The sequence below is a fragment of the Martes martes genome (assembly GCF_963455335.1).
Source record: "Martes martes genome assembly, chromosome: 13".
Taxonomy (NCBI): domain Eukaryota; kingdom Metazoa; phylum Chordata; class Mammalia; order Carnivora; family Mustelidae; genus Martes; species Martes martes.
In genome coordinates, this window is record NC_137901.1 from 19,735,161 (window position 1) to 19,749,802 (window position 14,642).

The 14,642-nt window shown below is 39.8% G+C and overlaps 1 protein-coding gene across 15 annotated transcripts in view; it reads left to right on the plus strand.

Annotated features, from left to right (window-relative positions):
• Positions 1 to 14,642, plus strand: part of TCF4 (transcription factor 4) — a 347,099-nt gene that overhangs the window by 170,428 nt on the left and 162,029 nt on the right. For 11 of the 15 annotated variants that reach the window (XM_080820860.1, XM_080820864.1, XM_080820866.1 and 8 more), the window contains one exon: positions 5,804 to 5,868. In XM_080820860.1, coding sequence (XP_080676986.1) covers positions 5,804 to 5,868 — 65 coding nt within the window. Of the gene's footprint in view, positions 1 to 5,803; positions 5,869 to 7,445; positions 7,776 to 14,642 lie in introns of those variants that run through there. The other 4 variants (XM_080820852.1, XM_080820854.1, XM_080820853.1 and 1 more) reach the window with 4 other exon arrangements.

Below are 14,642 nucleotides of genomic sequence, written 5' to 3' on the forward strand. Positions count from 1 at the left end.
AGACCCTCATGAGCGATGCTGCGTTGTTCTAGACTCTAATGGTATTTTTTCCTTCCACTCTTCTCTGTGTATCTTAAGATGAAGTCATACTCCTCACACGGGGAATGTGTAGAGGTTCAGGCTGCTGCCGTGTTCGTGGATTAGTAGCTTCGAGTTAACGTGGAGAAGGTTGCAGCTTATTGTATGATGTTACAGGTGTGGTGTACGTCATTTGCACAACTCTGAAGTACCAAGAGACCTTTTAGGGATAAAACACCATGTAAATGTAAATTATCACCACCTATAAGACACTTTCATTAATTTCATATCAAATTCATGAGTGTTTTGAGCTCTGGGATTTGAGTCTTCAGTATTGGGCTTCTTGCTTATTTATAGATTTTTTTTTTTTTTTTAAGAGTTTAAATACCAGCAGCACAGAGTAGTGCTAGGACCATAACCTTTGGAATCCAAGTGCCAGGGTTTGAATCCTGGTTAAGTCACTTAGTGCCTGTGTAGCCTTGGGCAATTTTCTGTATCTCAGTTTGCTCATCTACAAAATGGGTGTTTATATTACCTGCCTCCTAGGGTTGTTGTGCAGATTGAATAAATCAGTCTACATAAGGCCTTTGCGTAGTGGGCGACAATGCATGGCCAGGACTCAGCTATGCTTACTTGGGCAAAGGAGGGAAAAGCGAGCATGGAAAAGGTGAAAGGACTCTCAATCGTAACCTCATGCGTCTTTTCAGAACTGCCCAAGATTTCGGTCATTGTTTAATGAAATAGTCTTTTCAGTATGCAAAATCATCATCATCATCATCATCATCACAATACTAATTAATAGGGTAACAAGGGATAGGTTGGGGTTGGGGACAGGGACAGAGGTTTATTCTGATCTGAACATGGTTATGATGAGTTCCCGAGTCTGGTGCCAGGGAACAAAAGGCTCATTCTTCAGTTCCCAGAATGGGGATTAACAGGGAAGCAGCCTTGCTTGGTTTGTCCTGAAACATCAGATAATTTTTCATTAAGGCTTTTCATGGGATGATATGTTCCCCTGGTAAAGGTGCATCTTTTTCAGTGGTGGGTGAGATGCCTACCATTTATATATAATTTTAAAAGTGATCTTTTAAGACTGAAAGGCTAGAGACCCAAATATGACCTTGACCTTGTTATTACCCTACTGGTCAACCACCAACGCAGTCTTCTATGTCACAGCTTATCTGCAGAAATCATAGTATCGATAAGTTGTTCTTGTCTGTTTCCATGTGGATTAGAACTGTTCAGGTGTAGTCATCGACCAGAATTGATACTTCTTGGATGTATCCCTGTGAATGAATGGGTTTATGAGATCATTTTTTTCTTCAAGTAATATTTTCATTCTTACCCAGTTCCCTGGGCATTCTCTCACGATAGGATACCATGGATATACTAAAAGAAAAAATTAGAAGGCAAATAGAAAATGATAGAAGAATATAAAAGTACTAAATTTGGAATTATATAGACATTTGTTAACAATACTGCACCCAGACAAAAAAAACATTTTCCCCCCTTAACCTTTCCAGGGCAGCAGGATAGAGGATTACCGAATAGATCAACAAGAATCTAAAAAAAATTGGAAGCAGCTTATGTTTTCTGCTCAGATTAGTTTTTCAAGGGCAACAGAAGAGGCAAGGAAATCCTTTATCGATTATCAATTACAGCCATTTTTAATAGTCAAATTTAAATATAGGTTTTAGCAGCTGGTGGGTTCAGTTTGGTCAAAACACGTGTTGACTTTCTGGATTGTTTGCTCACTGTAGATGCTGACTTGTTCTGGAGAAGGGGCTGCGTGTTGATCTCCTTTGTCTCCAGAAGGATTGATTGACGGATGTTGTGTCTGCTCATTTACAGCGTTTTTCTTGCTTAATTTAAAAAATTGTGACATAGTATTACATGTTCCTTGTATACATCATTTTTGCAGAAGAAAGTTGTTTAGCCAATATGTCGACTTAGTTTATATGAATTCGTCTCTATAGCTTTCATTCAGCCTTCAGTGTGCTCCATTAGGTCATATCATTCGCTTCATGCAAGGCAAATCATCACCAGCAGCAAAATTTAACATTTGGTCCTTTTAGGTATAAAAATGAATCAAATGCCTGACAAGATTGGTTTCTGGTATATATTTCAGACCCCCCCCACCCCCCACCCCTTTATGGGCATACAACAAATGTTACTAACGGGTACTTTTAGTTTCTAAAATATGGACAACAGTACTCCATGCAGTAAAAGACTTGAGCGATTAATGCTACCCTTATGCCTCTTTTGAGTAGTTTTAGCCATGGGGCTTGGCACTGCCACCATTGTCTTTGTGCCAAAAAATATCCGCAGCGGCTGTCGCATTCTAGTACTGGAGGGTCGTCTCGAAAATTCCGCAGTGAACGCGCCGGGTTTGTTCATCGCTGCTATCTCTTTTAAATATTGGGAAAATAGGGTCTTTCGCTCTTTCAAAGCTCTGTTGTGGTTGTAGGGATGGGGGGAGGTGGGTGTCGAAGAATGGAGAAGGGAGGAAAGAAGCTGTCCGCGCCAGCCAGTTGGTCTAAGTGACAAAAATCCACGCCTGACATAGAGTAAACACAGACATTGAGGGGCTTTTGTGTTCATGAGCACAGATAGTCACTTAAGAATCCTCCTCAAACATGTTATCAGCGCTCTTGAACATTTTATTATCTGAAACAAATGTTGCAGTGAATTTTAAGCAGAAAATCAACATCAAAACCATAGCTAATTTTTAATGGGCAGTTTACACAAAAGATATATACATATATATATATATATAATATATGTTTGTGTGTATGTATTTTAGAAACTGAGATGTCATTGTAAAATGGCTGCTGTTTGTCATTAGCAAATGATGGGAATAGATCTCATATGTTTGAGAAGGTGCTTGGGTTTATCCCCAGTCCCTGATTATTTTGCTCCCAAACAGGGGTTTGGGCTCTGAGGGCAGATTTATAGTTGAATTTGGAAACAAAAAGATGTAATAAAGTTAAAGGCTTACACTATCAGAATGAAATGTGTTCGTTCAGGATCTCTGGAGCGATCTATTTGATGGTAAAAGTGGTTGCTACAGATGAAATCTTTACAAGGAGCATAATCCTAAAAAAAAAAAAAATAAATAAATAAATAAATTAAAAAAAAAAAAAAAAGTGCACCTCCCAGCCTCCTGCTGGCTGCGCTGCCTCTTTGGTACCTCGCAGACTTCGACAGAGTCCTGGACGGGTGCCCATTGATGTCATGGAAACACTCAAATTACTGAGAATGATTCATGTCTATGCTGGTCTCTTATCCTCCCCCACACAAACAGGAGTAGAGTTTTAACCCTGACAACTTGTAATTTGCAGTGGGTTTATTTTTGTATCTGGATAAATATTTTTTAACAAGCAAAATTAAGATTAAGCAGTCTGTATCTGATATGATAGTAAAGAGTGCCGGGTCTATGTAGCCAAGAGCACTTTGGGGACTGTGGGCAGCGTGAATTCATACTCTCCTCTCTCCCTTCCTTCCTACCCCCTTGCTCTTTTCATTCCACTCCCCCTCTCTTGATTTCTCTCCTTTCTCTCTCATTTATTTTCATTCATATTCTCTCTCTCTCTTTCTCTCTCCCTTGCTATGTGCACTGACCTTCCAGCTTTAAAATAATGGAAGGAATAGCCCCAACTTGTATATATGAATTGAGACAAATCCTAGTAGGAAAATTCATCTCTCCAGGTCTATGTGCTGGAGTCGAGTTGGGAAATAATGCCAGGTGGTGAGACACTATAGGGGATAGCTTCAGTAATTCCTTCTAGAGGGGGAAAAAAAATAGGATAACCCTTCTTCCTTCTTACTGTATTTTGTAATCCAATTTTTGGAAATTACCCTAACAGGACACTAGATGTTCGATTTCCTAGGAAGTCAGAGTAAATTTTGCTTTATCTATCTATCTTTCTATGTATCTGTCTGCCTACCTCTCTACCTGCTTTTCTGGTAGTTAAACAAGTGAATATGATGTCAAAGGGAACTATGTAGTAGTTGTTGTTGAAGCTTTTTAGACGCAAGAACTTAAGGAAGGACAAACATCACTTGATATCTCATAATGGTTGAGCTTTTTCTGTTAGTAATATTTATAAAGGGAAGTTAAAGGGTATAAGTAGCCTACGTTTGACTTAGAACAAAAAGTAATTATGTGTATATGACCATTTATGCTTCTGAAACGGATAAATGTGTCTTCGCTTTAATGTAAAATCCTCATACAATGAAAGTTATTCTCTTAGATCTGTCAAGACTGACAGTCTACGAGATGGCATCCTGTTTCATTGGAATTGAAACTGATATGGGCATTGATTTTCTACTTTGCCCTGAACACTATACCAGAAATGGGGGAGCCAGAGGGAGTGTTTTCCTAAACCCAAGATTCACTGAGGCCAGTAGAAAAGTTAATACCGAGAGAGAGGGGGTTAATTTTAAGATTCAGGATTGGCTTTCTTTGAAAATCCCCTTCCATTTTATGTACATAGTGACTTCAATACCAGTTATACTTTTGACAAGATAGAGGATTTATTAAAGATCCGTTCTTTGTGTGGTGTCAGGAAGGTAGACTCTAATAGCATTGTCGTTGAACCAAAAGATAAAAAATGACTGCCGTTACTTTTGACATTTGTTTTAACTAGCATGGAGGGAGGAAGACTTGGGGGTCATAAACTCTAGAAGGACTTCAATTCCGTCTCTCAAAATACTAGTTCTGAATCTTCCCATTGGAAAGAATAGTAGAGTTGTGGGTAAAGTGCTATGTCGCCCTCAGCTCTAGTCTTGAAGAGAGAAGTATCCCTTCGTCTTGGGTGTGGTGGGATGGGGTTTGTCTTCTGGGTACTTGGTCATGCCACTAGTCCTTTTTGATGTCCTAATATGGATCAATTTTCTAGGACAACTCGTCACATGTCCCTAAAGTCTGCTGCTTAGATCTCTCATAATGTGGCTTCATTGTCTCCCTTGCAGATTATTAAAGCTAAACATACTTCTAAAAAAACACAAATGAGCAGCCTTGATTTTATCCTTATATGTGTCCAAATAGCACCTGAGTTTCCATACGTCTGTGTAGAGACATCTACAGATAAAAACTGAGTTGTTACAATTGGCACAACACATGGACAGTCCATTATTCCTTGTTCCACTGGGTCAATTGGTAGAATCCGAACTTGGGTTCAGAGGAGACGATTTTGCAAAAGCCCCCTTTCCCCAATGTAAATTCCATCATCATCGTCTTGATCATGATGGGGTGTACCCCTGGGAAAGGGAGTTTAAAAAAAGAGAGAGGGAGAGAGAGAGTCTCAGAATTTTGAGTAGTTTCTTTGCTATTTTCACCATCTGGAGAGCCTTGATTGATTAGCTTTGGCCTCACCATTAAGTGTCAATATAATCAATGGGAATTACTAGACTAGGGTCATTACATAGATAATTTGCCTGCTGTGTAAATAAAAATGAAATTGTTTAAATTTTGCGAGAGAAAGAAAGTGAAAATAAGGGCTGACAATTTGTTTGTTAGAGAAAGTGGAGGCCATTGGAATGACAGTTTTTGGAAGTGTGGAGCAGTTTGGCTAAGAATAGGAATGAAGGATATTTTTTTTCCAGTTTATCATAGCCAGAGAGAGGAAGTGTTATTCCCTCTCTTGCTTGCATACATTGCCAGTAGTGCCTACTTTACGTATGTAAACATCGGGGAAGAGAAGTGGATGTCTGTTACCTGGAGATTTTTTTTTTTTTTAAGGAAAAACATAATTTACACTTTTTTTGTTGTTTCTCTTGGCAGGTAAAACAGAAAGGGGCTCATACTCATCTTATGGGAGAGAATCAACCTTACAGGGTTGCCATCAGGTAAGTGAGAATCTTGCTTGGGGAAGGGTTGAGAGAATGAACCTGGTAAATCAGTTTGTTTTGTAAATTAGGTGATGCATTTTTGAGTGTGGCACTAAGATGCACGGAAAGTCTGCCGACGCCTCTGTCTTTTAAAAAGTAATGAAATAGCACAGAGCTTGGAAGTAATAAACCTCTTGTTCTCTAGATCCCTGCCGTATCACCACTGCCTTCACTGGCTTGTTTTTCTTTTTTAATCCATCAGCCCGTACCAGTGGCACTGTTTGCAAACTAGCAATGTCGTTTAAAGTGATTCTATCAAAAGAGTTTATTTGCAATTAAGAACTTAAGAATTTCTTACACTAGAAATACTTCGTGCAGCCATGTGTCAGACCCTGGGTTCGGGTGGTTATTGCCCTAAATTATAGTTTTCATAGGGGCTGGATGATGTTGTGTGAAAACAGGGTTGTATTGAGGGATAAAAATGTCTGTGAAAATATGATTTGTTGTCCCTTTTTGTTTCTGAATTGTTTTTGGCTGAAAGTCAAGGCCAGCAGGCTAACAGCAAAGCCGTCTCAAGGGAAGCATGCGTGAGCTAGAAAAATAAGAGTACTTTAATTAAATAATAAAATGCCAGTGTAATACAAAGGTATAGCATGTGTGTGTTTGTGTCTCTGTGCACTCTGCATTTGCATACTTTGCCCTCTCCGGAGAAAGCCCAGTTCTAAAAATACTACCCCTAGCCAAAAGTATAAGCTTTGTTTTAGGACAATTGAGTTTTGATAGATGCTTTCTTTTTAACCTCAGTATCGGTATTAATCGTACGTTTAAAATCCTTTATTTTGCTTAGGATTTAGACTTTCTCTTTTGTAAGTGCATTGGTTTCTTACTTGGGAGAACTCTTGCTAGAATTTAATAATCCTGTCTCATATTCAGAGCTTTCTACTGTTTCATTCCTCACCCAAACCGAGTGTACATTCTTCTTATGCTAGAAAGGGAAGGCTTGCTCTCGAACCCGCTCACCCTCCCATCTTCTTGAATGGTCTGGGGGTGGGGGTGGGGGGGGATCGGTTTTGAATTTTTGAAACAACCTGTTTAATATATCCTGGAAAATGTGAGCAGGCAGTTTTTGCAATTAAACAGAGCCTGTGAAGGATGTTACCTTTATGTATCAGTCAGATGTCACTAGAGGTGGAATTCTGGTGGAGGTTTATTTTATTTTATTTTTTTTTATCCCCCCCCTGGATATATTTGCATTTTTAAAATTGCCTCCTCTGACCCAGCCACCCCTTCCGTCCTATTCAGCATCTGAAAGCTTGGTTGCTCTGAGGGGAAGCGGTGCTTGGGTAAGAGCTCCTGCCACACGGGCTGCACAGTACAGTTCCTAGCGGTTTGTTGGGAAAGAATTCCGCAGGAAAGAAATTCACAGCCATTCCAGCACAACGGAAACATCTTTGGAATGTGAGTGCAAATGTTCGGGGCAGATAGCTCGGGCGACAAGCCTCTCAGTGCCGAGTCTCTAGTGTAAAGCTCCCAATTCCTGCAGAAGGGCCGGTTCCTGTGTATCTGGTTTCTGAGGGTCAAGGCAGAGGTCATTCGAGTTTTGGGGAGAAGAAAGTTGACAACATCCTTCCTTTTTGCAGATGGTCATGGCAGAGGTCTCTGTTTTCGCTGGGCCTCTTTTTCTGGTCAACGGGAGAATAGGCTTCCTCGCCCCTGTATCCTTTCTTACTAAGAGGAATTGGCCTGATTCCTCACAGACACAAAGATTTCCTCTGCTGAGTAAGCGCGAGGCCCCTTAACTTGTTAAAGCATCATCCAGACCGCGTGAGTCTGTCTGTGTATGTGCGGGGACGCAGACCCTCCCTCGGTTTGTGGGAAATACTCCCCTCGGGTGAAACTGAAGTTCTTTTTTTGGCAAACGCAAGGTGAGAAGTGGAAGGGGCAGAGGGTGGAGGAGAGGTGGACGGACTGGTGTGTGATGGCTGAATCTCTGGGCCTCGGGAGGCTCATTCTGAGACATTCGTGTCCGGGAAAATTCTGCTTTATATCGGAGTTTGACTGCCTATGCTTTTCTTAAAAAGTCTTCATAATGTAGCTGTGGAGTGTGGAGAATTTCTCTCTTTCTTATTTCTGCTTCGTGGTCGTGAGTGTTGCAAGAACTATCTCTGTGCTTAGCATGGTCTCAGCGGTATCCATAAACAGTGTGATCACTTAAGGATAAATAAAAGAGCAAAATTTCGGAAATTCCCTGACTGAGAAAATAGGAGCTGGAGAGGAAAAGTGCCCGTATTATGAATTTCTGCTTTCCGTGAAATTTGAGAATAGAGCAGACCATAGTGTGTCTTCCAGTGAATATCTGTCTCGTGCCGAATTGCTTTTTGAATATCCCTGTCTCCAACACCAGCTATGCAAACCAAAAAGAAAGGCAAAGTCTCGGGTATCTTGGGCTTCAAGTCTAAGTAGCAGATCACAGCTGAAATGATTCCCCACTGGGTGGCAAGGTGAGTGGCTCTCCTGGAGAGGAAGCTTTTGTTTCTCCTGTTTACTACATTTTAGAGATGCTGCGTGGAAATCCTTTAGATGATATGCCCCGAGGAGCTCCAAAAGCAGCTTTATCGTATTATAACAATGTATCCTGTGGACTTAGAGGGATGAGCCCTGTGACATGTGAAGATGCTTATTCAGGTCCCTGTAGCCTTTTGTTTGGTGTAGAGAAATAGTGGTGGTAAGCAACAGGTAGCAAAACGCTGTCCTGGAGAAATCAATTATTATTCTGAAATATAATGTATGTTATTTCAAAAATGCGTCGGGTTAAAAGATATATGTATTTTACATATATATCTCTCTCTCCATTATGTTTCTCTTGAGGATTTAACAACAATAGTAACAGACACGTGGCTTTTTAAAAAGCGGATATTTTAGCCAAAATACAAAAGCTGGCAGGTTCTTTATTAAGTTGTTTTCATTATAAATAGTAAAGGGATAATATGAATTCATTACTGCATTTCCACGTAAAATTATCAGAAATAAACATGGTAACTTTTTCAGACTTTTGAAACTGTATAGGAAATGAACCAATAGACAAAGCAAAGCGGCCAAATGGACTTCTTTTTTTTTTTTTTTTTTTTTTTAGTTCTCATTAAATATGACAAAACTAATTTAAATCAAATTGGGGTACGGAAATCACACCCAGGCTTAAAATGTTCTTGCCAAATTGCAACCTCATACTACTTTTACTGGCAGAGAAAATAAAATTTATAATGGAAAGTCTGACAGAAATGAAAATGAGCGGAAATAAAGTTTTTCGCAAGATCGTCCAACCTTAATATGATAACCAATAGCTAATACCTAATGGGCATCACTGCAGATGACAAAAGAAAAAAAATGTCGTTTGCTTTGACCTCTTTTGCTGCTTTGAAGAGGACGTTTGGCGATTGCAAACTTTTTTATCTTGCCGAGATCTTCTGTTTTTGAATGAGATGATGATGTCAACACAACTGATTGTTATTAAGGCAGAAGTTTTCCCCTTAAATGGAAGTTCAGGATTGATTATCAGGATTTGTTTGTCTTTTCTTTTTTTGGGATATAACCCAGGTCTAAAGTAGTGGTTTCATTATTAGTATCTCCTGGGCAAGGTGTATGTTGGGTGTGTGTGTATGGGGGGGGGGGAGTACACTATGTGGAAACCTGGGCCCTACCTGAGACCAATTAAATTAGAATCTTCTGAGTTGGGCCTTAGCTTTTGTGACAATTCCCCAGGTGATTGTACTGTGCAGCTAGGTTCGATCATTTCCTAGAATGGTCTATAGGAATATACTCTATTTTAAAGACGTGTCCAAAAGCTGGTATTGCCACTGACCTTGAAAAAGCTTTTAGACTTCTTGCCTTAATTTGGTTATTCAGGACATGGAAATATACTGCATATGTACTTCATTGAAAGGGAGTGAAAATTTGTGATTTACTGAAAATCAGGAAGATGCCTTGAAGTCTTTACACAAAATTCTGCAACTGAACGTCCCAGCCCATATCTTGTTTTTTTCTAGTGAAGTCCAAGGTTTTAACCTCATCCACATTCTTTCTGTTTCTCAGCAAGTAATCAAATAGGACTATGCTGATAAAATTATTTGATGTTGAGATCTTAAAACTGACGGGATTTAAGAATTAGGCTTACTCTCAGATACTTTCGTTAAATTCCAGAAACTTTGAAACTGTATAGAAAATGCATCTTCTCTATATGAAATTGGTTTTGCTCATAAACCTTGTTGTTTTGGGTTCATTGAAATAAAACATTACAGTTGGTGCTGAAATGAATGGCACACTGAAGAATTCCTTTTTTTCTCTTAATTATTTTTATTTTTGAAACAAAAAGAATTACAAATGACTTCATTCTAAAACTTTGGGCTCTTTTAACTTTACCTTATGTGAAGTCAAAATGGAAAGGATATAAGCAGAGAAGGCATGAAATCCTTTGTCCCTTCTTAAGAAAATGGCTACTTAGGTCTTATAGAAACAGAAATACATCTTGTCTTTTTTTTTTTTTTTTTTAATTTGGCATTGTACTTTGTTTATGGTGGACAGTGGGTCGGTCTGGCCCAGTGCATTCTTCCCAGGACCTTCTCCCCAGGACCTTCTCCCATCCACGTACTACGTCTGCGTCCTGCCCCAGCACTTTGAGTGCCCTTCGTCATGCCTCTTGATTTTGCCATTACTTGTGTTCGTTGAATGTTGGTTTCCACCAAGATTCTGTAGACTCCTATGAGGCAGGGACCTCGCTGGCTTTATCTTGCTCTGCGTACTCCGTGCCTAGCAGGGTGAAGATTGTGATACCCTTATGCCTGTTTCCCCCACATCACGTTTAGGGATCATTTTGGGAGAGGGAAGTCGGAAAGTGGCGAAGTATGGGAACCATAGGTTTAACACTGTTTTCATACCTACAAAAACGAGAAAACCACGTTCTCTCAAAGAAAGTCCTTTGGAAGTCCGCCCTTCTACCGTGCTGTGCGGGCCCTGGAAGGACACAGAGGTCCTGCGGTGGAGAGTCACTCGTCCCTCACCCTCAGGGCGCTGACTGCCAGCCTGGAGGTGGTCTCACTGTTCGAGGTCTGAATGTTCAGAAAGGAAACAGCGAGGGAGTCACATGTTCTTTGTTTCTACAGGGACACGTCATTGGAACCAAAGGTCAGAGTCAGGTCCCATCCTTTCTGAGTGTGCCGGGGAAGACAGTAGGACAGAGTATTTAAAATCATGACAACTTCAGATCTCCCAGGGCCCTTGGTTTGCCGAGTTATCTGCCATTGCGATTCTGTCCCAAGCAGTTTTCCAGGCAGCAGCTTGTTGGTGTGGGGGGCATTGCTGTGGGCGAACCTCTCACCCAGCAGCCACCCCGGTGCTCACCAAAGGGGACAGCGGAACCCTTCTTTCCTCATATTGGCAAATAGGTATTTATTGGCCCTCTAGTGATCTGTTAGGTACTAAGGAGAAAAACAAAGGGAAGCTCTTGCATACTTTCCCTCCAACGCCCCCACTAGCAGCTTTCTGGATATCAGCAGAGATAATCAAGCTCCCTTTATTTAATTAAAAATTTTTTTAGAAATCTTGTGTAGTATATGTTTTCCAATATTCAGAGAAGTTGAAAAAAATAATAAAGTGAAGTGCCATATACCCACCACTTAGATTAAACAGTTGTTAATATTTGTTATATTTGCTTCATGTGTATAACTACATATACACATTTTTCAGTGAACCATTTTTAAGTGGCAGACCTAATAAGATTTCACCCCTAGACTTTTCAGCATGTGTCTTTTAAAATTATAAACACTTAGACACTGAAATGAAATACTGTTATCACCCCTAAAGAAAATAACAATAGCTTCCTAATCCAATACCCTATTTGTATTCTGATTTCTTAAGTTGTCCCCCCATGAAAATGTCCTCAATAGCTTCCCCCACCTTTGTCATTGCATTTATGCATGGTATTTGGTTTCTATTATCTCTTTATGATTTCTTTTAAACTAGAACAATTCCTGTAATTTAAAAAAAATGATATTTACTTTAAAGAAATCAGGCCAGTTGTCTTGAAAAATATTCTTACATCTCGAATTGTTCGATTATTTCTTTGTGGTGCTGTTTAATTTGTTAAATTAAGTTGAAAGGTTTTTTTCATGTGGATGTTGCACATTTTTGGCCTGAGTATTTCGTAGATGATGCTATGTCTGTCATATGGGATGTAATGTCAAGTTATGTTGCTATTGATGATGCTAACTTTAATCACTTGGTGAGAGTGGAGACCCCCACACCTTCCTATTGTAAAGAAACCTTTCCCTTTTGCCATCAGTAAACAATCTTTGTGTTGATACATTAGCACTGGGCAAATATCCCAGTTCCTCAACAGTCTTTGACCTGATGGTCTTAGCATACACTGATGATGCTTCCCTTTACTAGCGGCTTTTGAACTAGTGATTTTTTTTTAAACTCCATCAGTCCATCTCCATTTATAGCTGACATTCTTCTGTAAAAAGCTTCCTTTCATTGTTCATATTTTAGCGCTGGTAATTTAAGTACTTCATACATATACAAATAAATGTTAGTAATGCTTATATTAGATATGGTGCTGAAGGATACTGGAAGCATTAAAGCATTCTTCAAATCTCATAAGGTGTATTGATAGGACAGCGGTTATAGCTCAGGCTAAAGGTCAGAAAAGCTTTAATTGTAGGAAGAAGGAGGTAATTATAAGTATGTTTCCTTGCAAATTAAACTCTAGCATTCTTTTGCTGAAATTTGGGACCTGATGACAATCTGTATCTCTAGTTGTTTGATTAATCTTGTCATAAACACTGGAGTTTCTCTAGGTTCCCTATTGGCCCCTCTGTACTCTGGGAGTTTTTCTTAAAGACCTCCCAAGGCTGGCCATCCGTGGCTGACCTCCAGAGTCCGGGAGACAGCTGCGTTGCGCAGAGCTGCTCCATGGAGGCTCATTGAGATAGTGGGTCTGGCTCCTCCCCAGCCAGTCCTTCCACAATCCAGATGTGACTGATGAGTGGGTGTCAAAACGAATGGATTTCTAAATGTTAGTCTGGGCTCTATCTAGAGGAAGCCTGGGAACTTAAAATTAGGTGCTGGTATAAACCTCTATGGTGATTATTATTGTCCTCATTGAATACTTGAGAAAACGAAGCCCAGAGAAGTAAAACAAGCAGGCCCAAGGTCACAGCCCTGGTAAGCTTCACAGCCAGATTTTGAGCTCTCAAATGTCCCCTTTTAAAGCCGGTGCTCTTCGAGTATGGGTTCGCTGCTGCCCCAACCTGATGAGATTTCTAGGCTCAAAGATCCATGTGACAGCCCATCTGGAAAACCACTTCTGGTAGATTCCAGGCCCACTGGAGAGTCTGGGCCTGACATGGGACCTGGAACGGTAGCTTCCCTCAGGTCTCTTCAGCGTGTGCTAGAGCTCTGAACGCCAGGCGAGGGGAGGGTTCCAGAGGGGAGGGGGCCACATGGCTCCTGACTGTGTGACTTTTTTTTTTTTTTGCTGTTATTGTTTTTAAATAAACCACATGTGTCTATATGCATGATCCCTTCTGTAACATCCTCAGAATTAGCATGTGCAATTTCATTAAAACCAATAAAGATTCCCTGTGAAAAGGCTGGGATAGAATATGCCAATTCACATTTTAGCAACAGCATGAACACTTTCTTAAAAAATGTATAGATTATATTTGGGCCTTGCTTTTTGTGCAATGCAGGCAGAATATGGTTTGCTATTACAAGAATTTGGATTCTGCATGGATCAAATTATTTTTCCAAAAATGTAAGAACTACATAGAGTGAAATTCTGAAACCAGACCTTTTGCAATCTCTTAAGTGTGACCCCATAATTTTTCGATTGTGGCATTTAACTTGCTTGTGAAACATAAGAAATGACAATTACGTGTTAGAAGCATAGGCAAGTTTTAGACAATAGTTCAGGACAGTGAGTGCATTAAAAAAATTGAAATCGCTCTGAGATGATATATGAAACATGAAAAAAAGTGAAGTCCTGATGTCTGAATGGAGATTTCACCAGAATGTTGAGATTAACTTCTCTTTTCTTATAAAAAGTATTCAGGGGTTTTTAATGACCACTAGCAATTAGGAATTTAATTCATCTTTATATTTGTGACATGGAAAGAGAAAGGGGAAAGCCAATTAACGACTAAACAATTGATTTAAATTAACACTGAGGAGTATTTGATAAAATTTCATCTTGAAATATACCTGCCTATGGTGTAGAAATCCGGATCGCCCAATAGCTTTTTTCCATAAGAAAGGCAGCATACTCCCAATGCAGTGTCAGTGAAGACTTGACTGTGCTTGAAATGGTTTCATCATTAAGAAGATATCTTCTGAAACTCTTAAAACTGAGACCCCAAGTTAAAATAGTGGGAATGCTGCAAGATACCAACAAAACCCCATAATCTTTTTAGACATAAATGCTTTAGAAAGGAATAGATACCAGGTCCGCTGCTGGGCCTGATATGGTAACCTGCTTAGAATTGAGCCTCATCCTTTGAAGAAGTGTGTGTGTGTTCTGGATATTTATGTGGATTTCTTTACATACACCTTCTCTCACAGATAAACTGAGCTTCCTAAAGCATGGACCTTTTATGTTCAGTGTGTTATTTATTATCTAACAGAAGTAGTTTCTTGGGAAAAGAAACCCCGCAAGGATACATAGTTGCATTTGCTTCAGCATTCCTAATGCCGAAATGTTTTTTCATAGTATGGCACTTATTTTTGTTCTTAATAAAGAG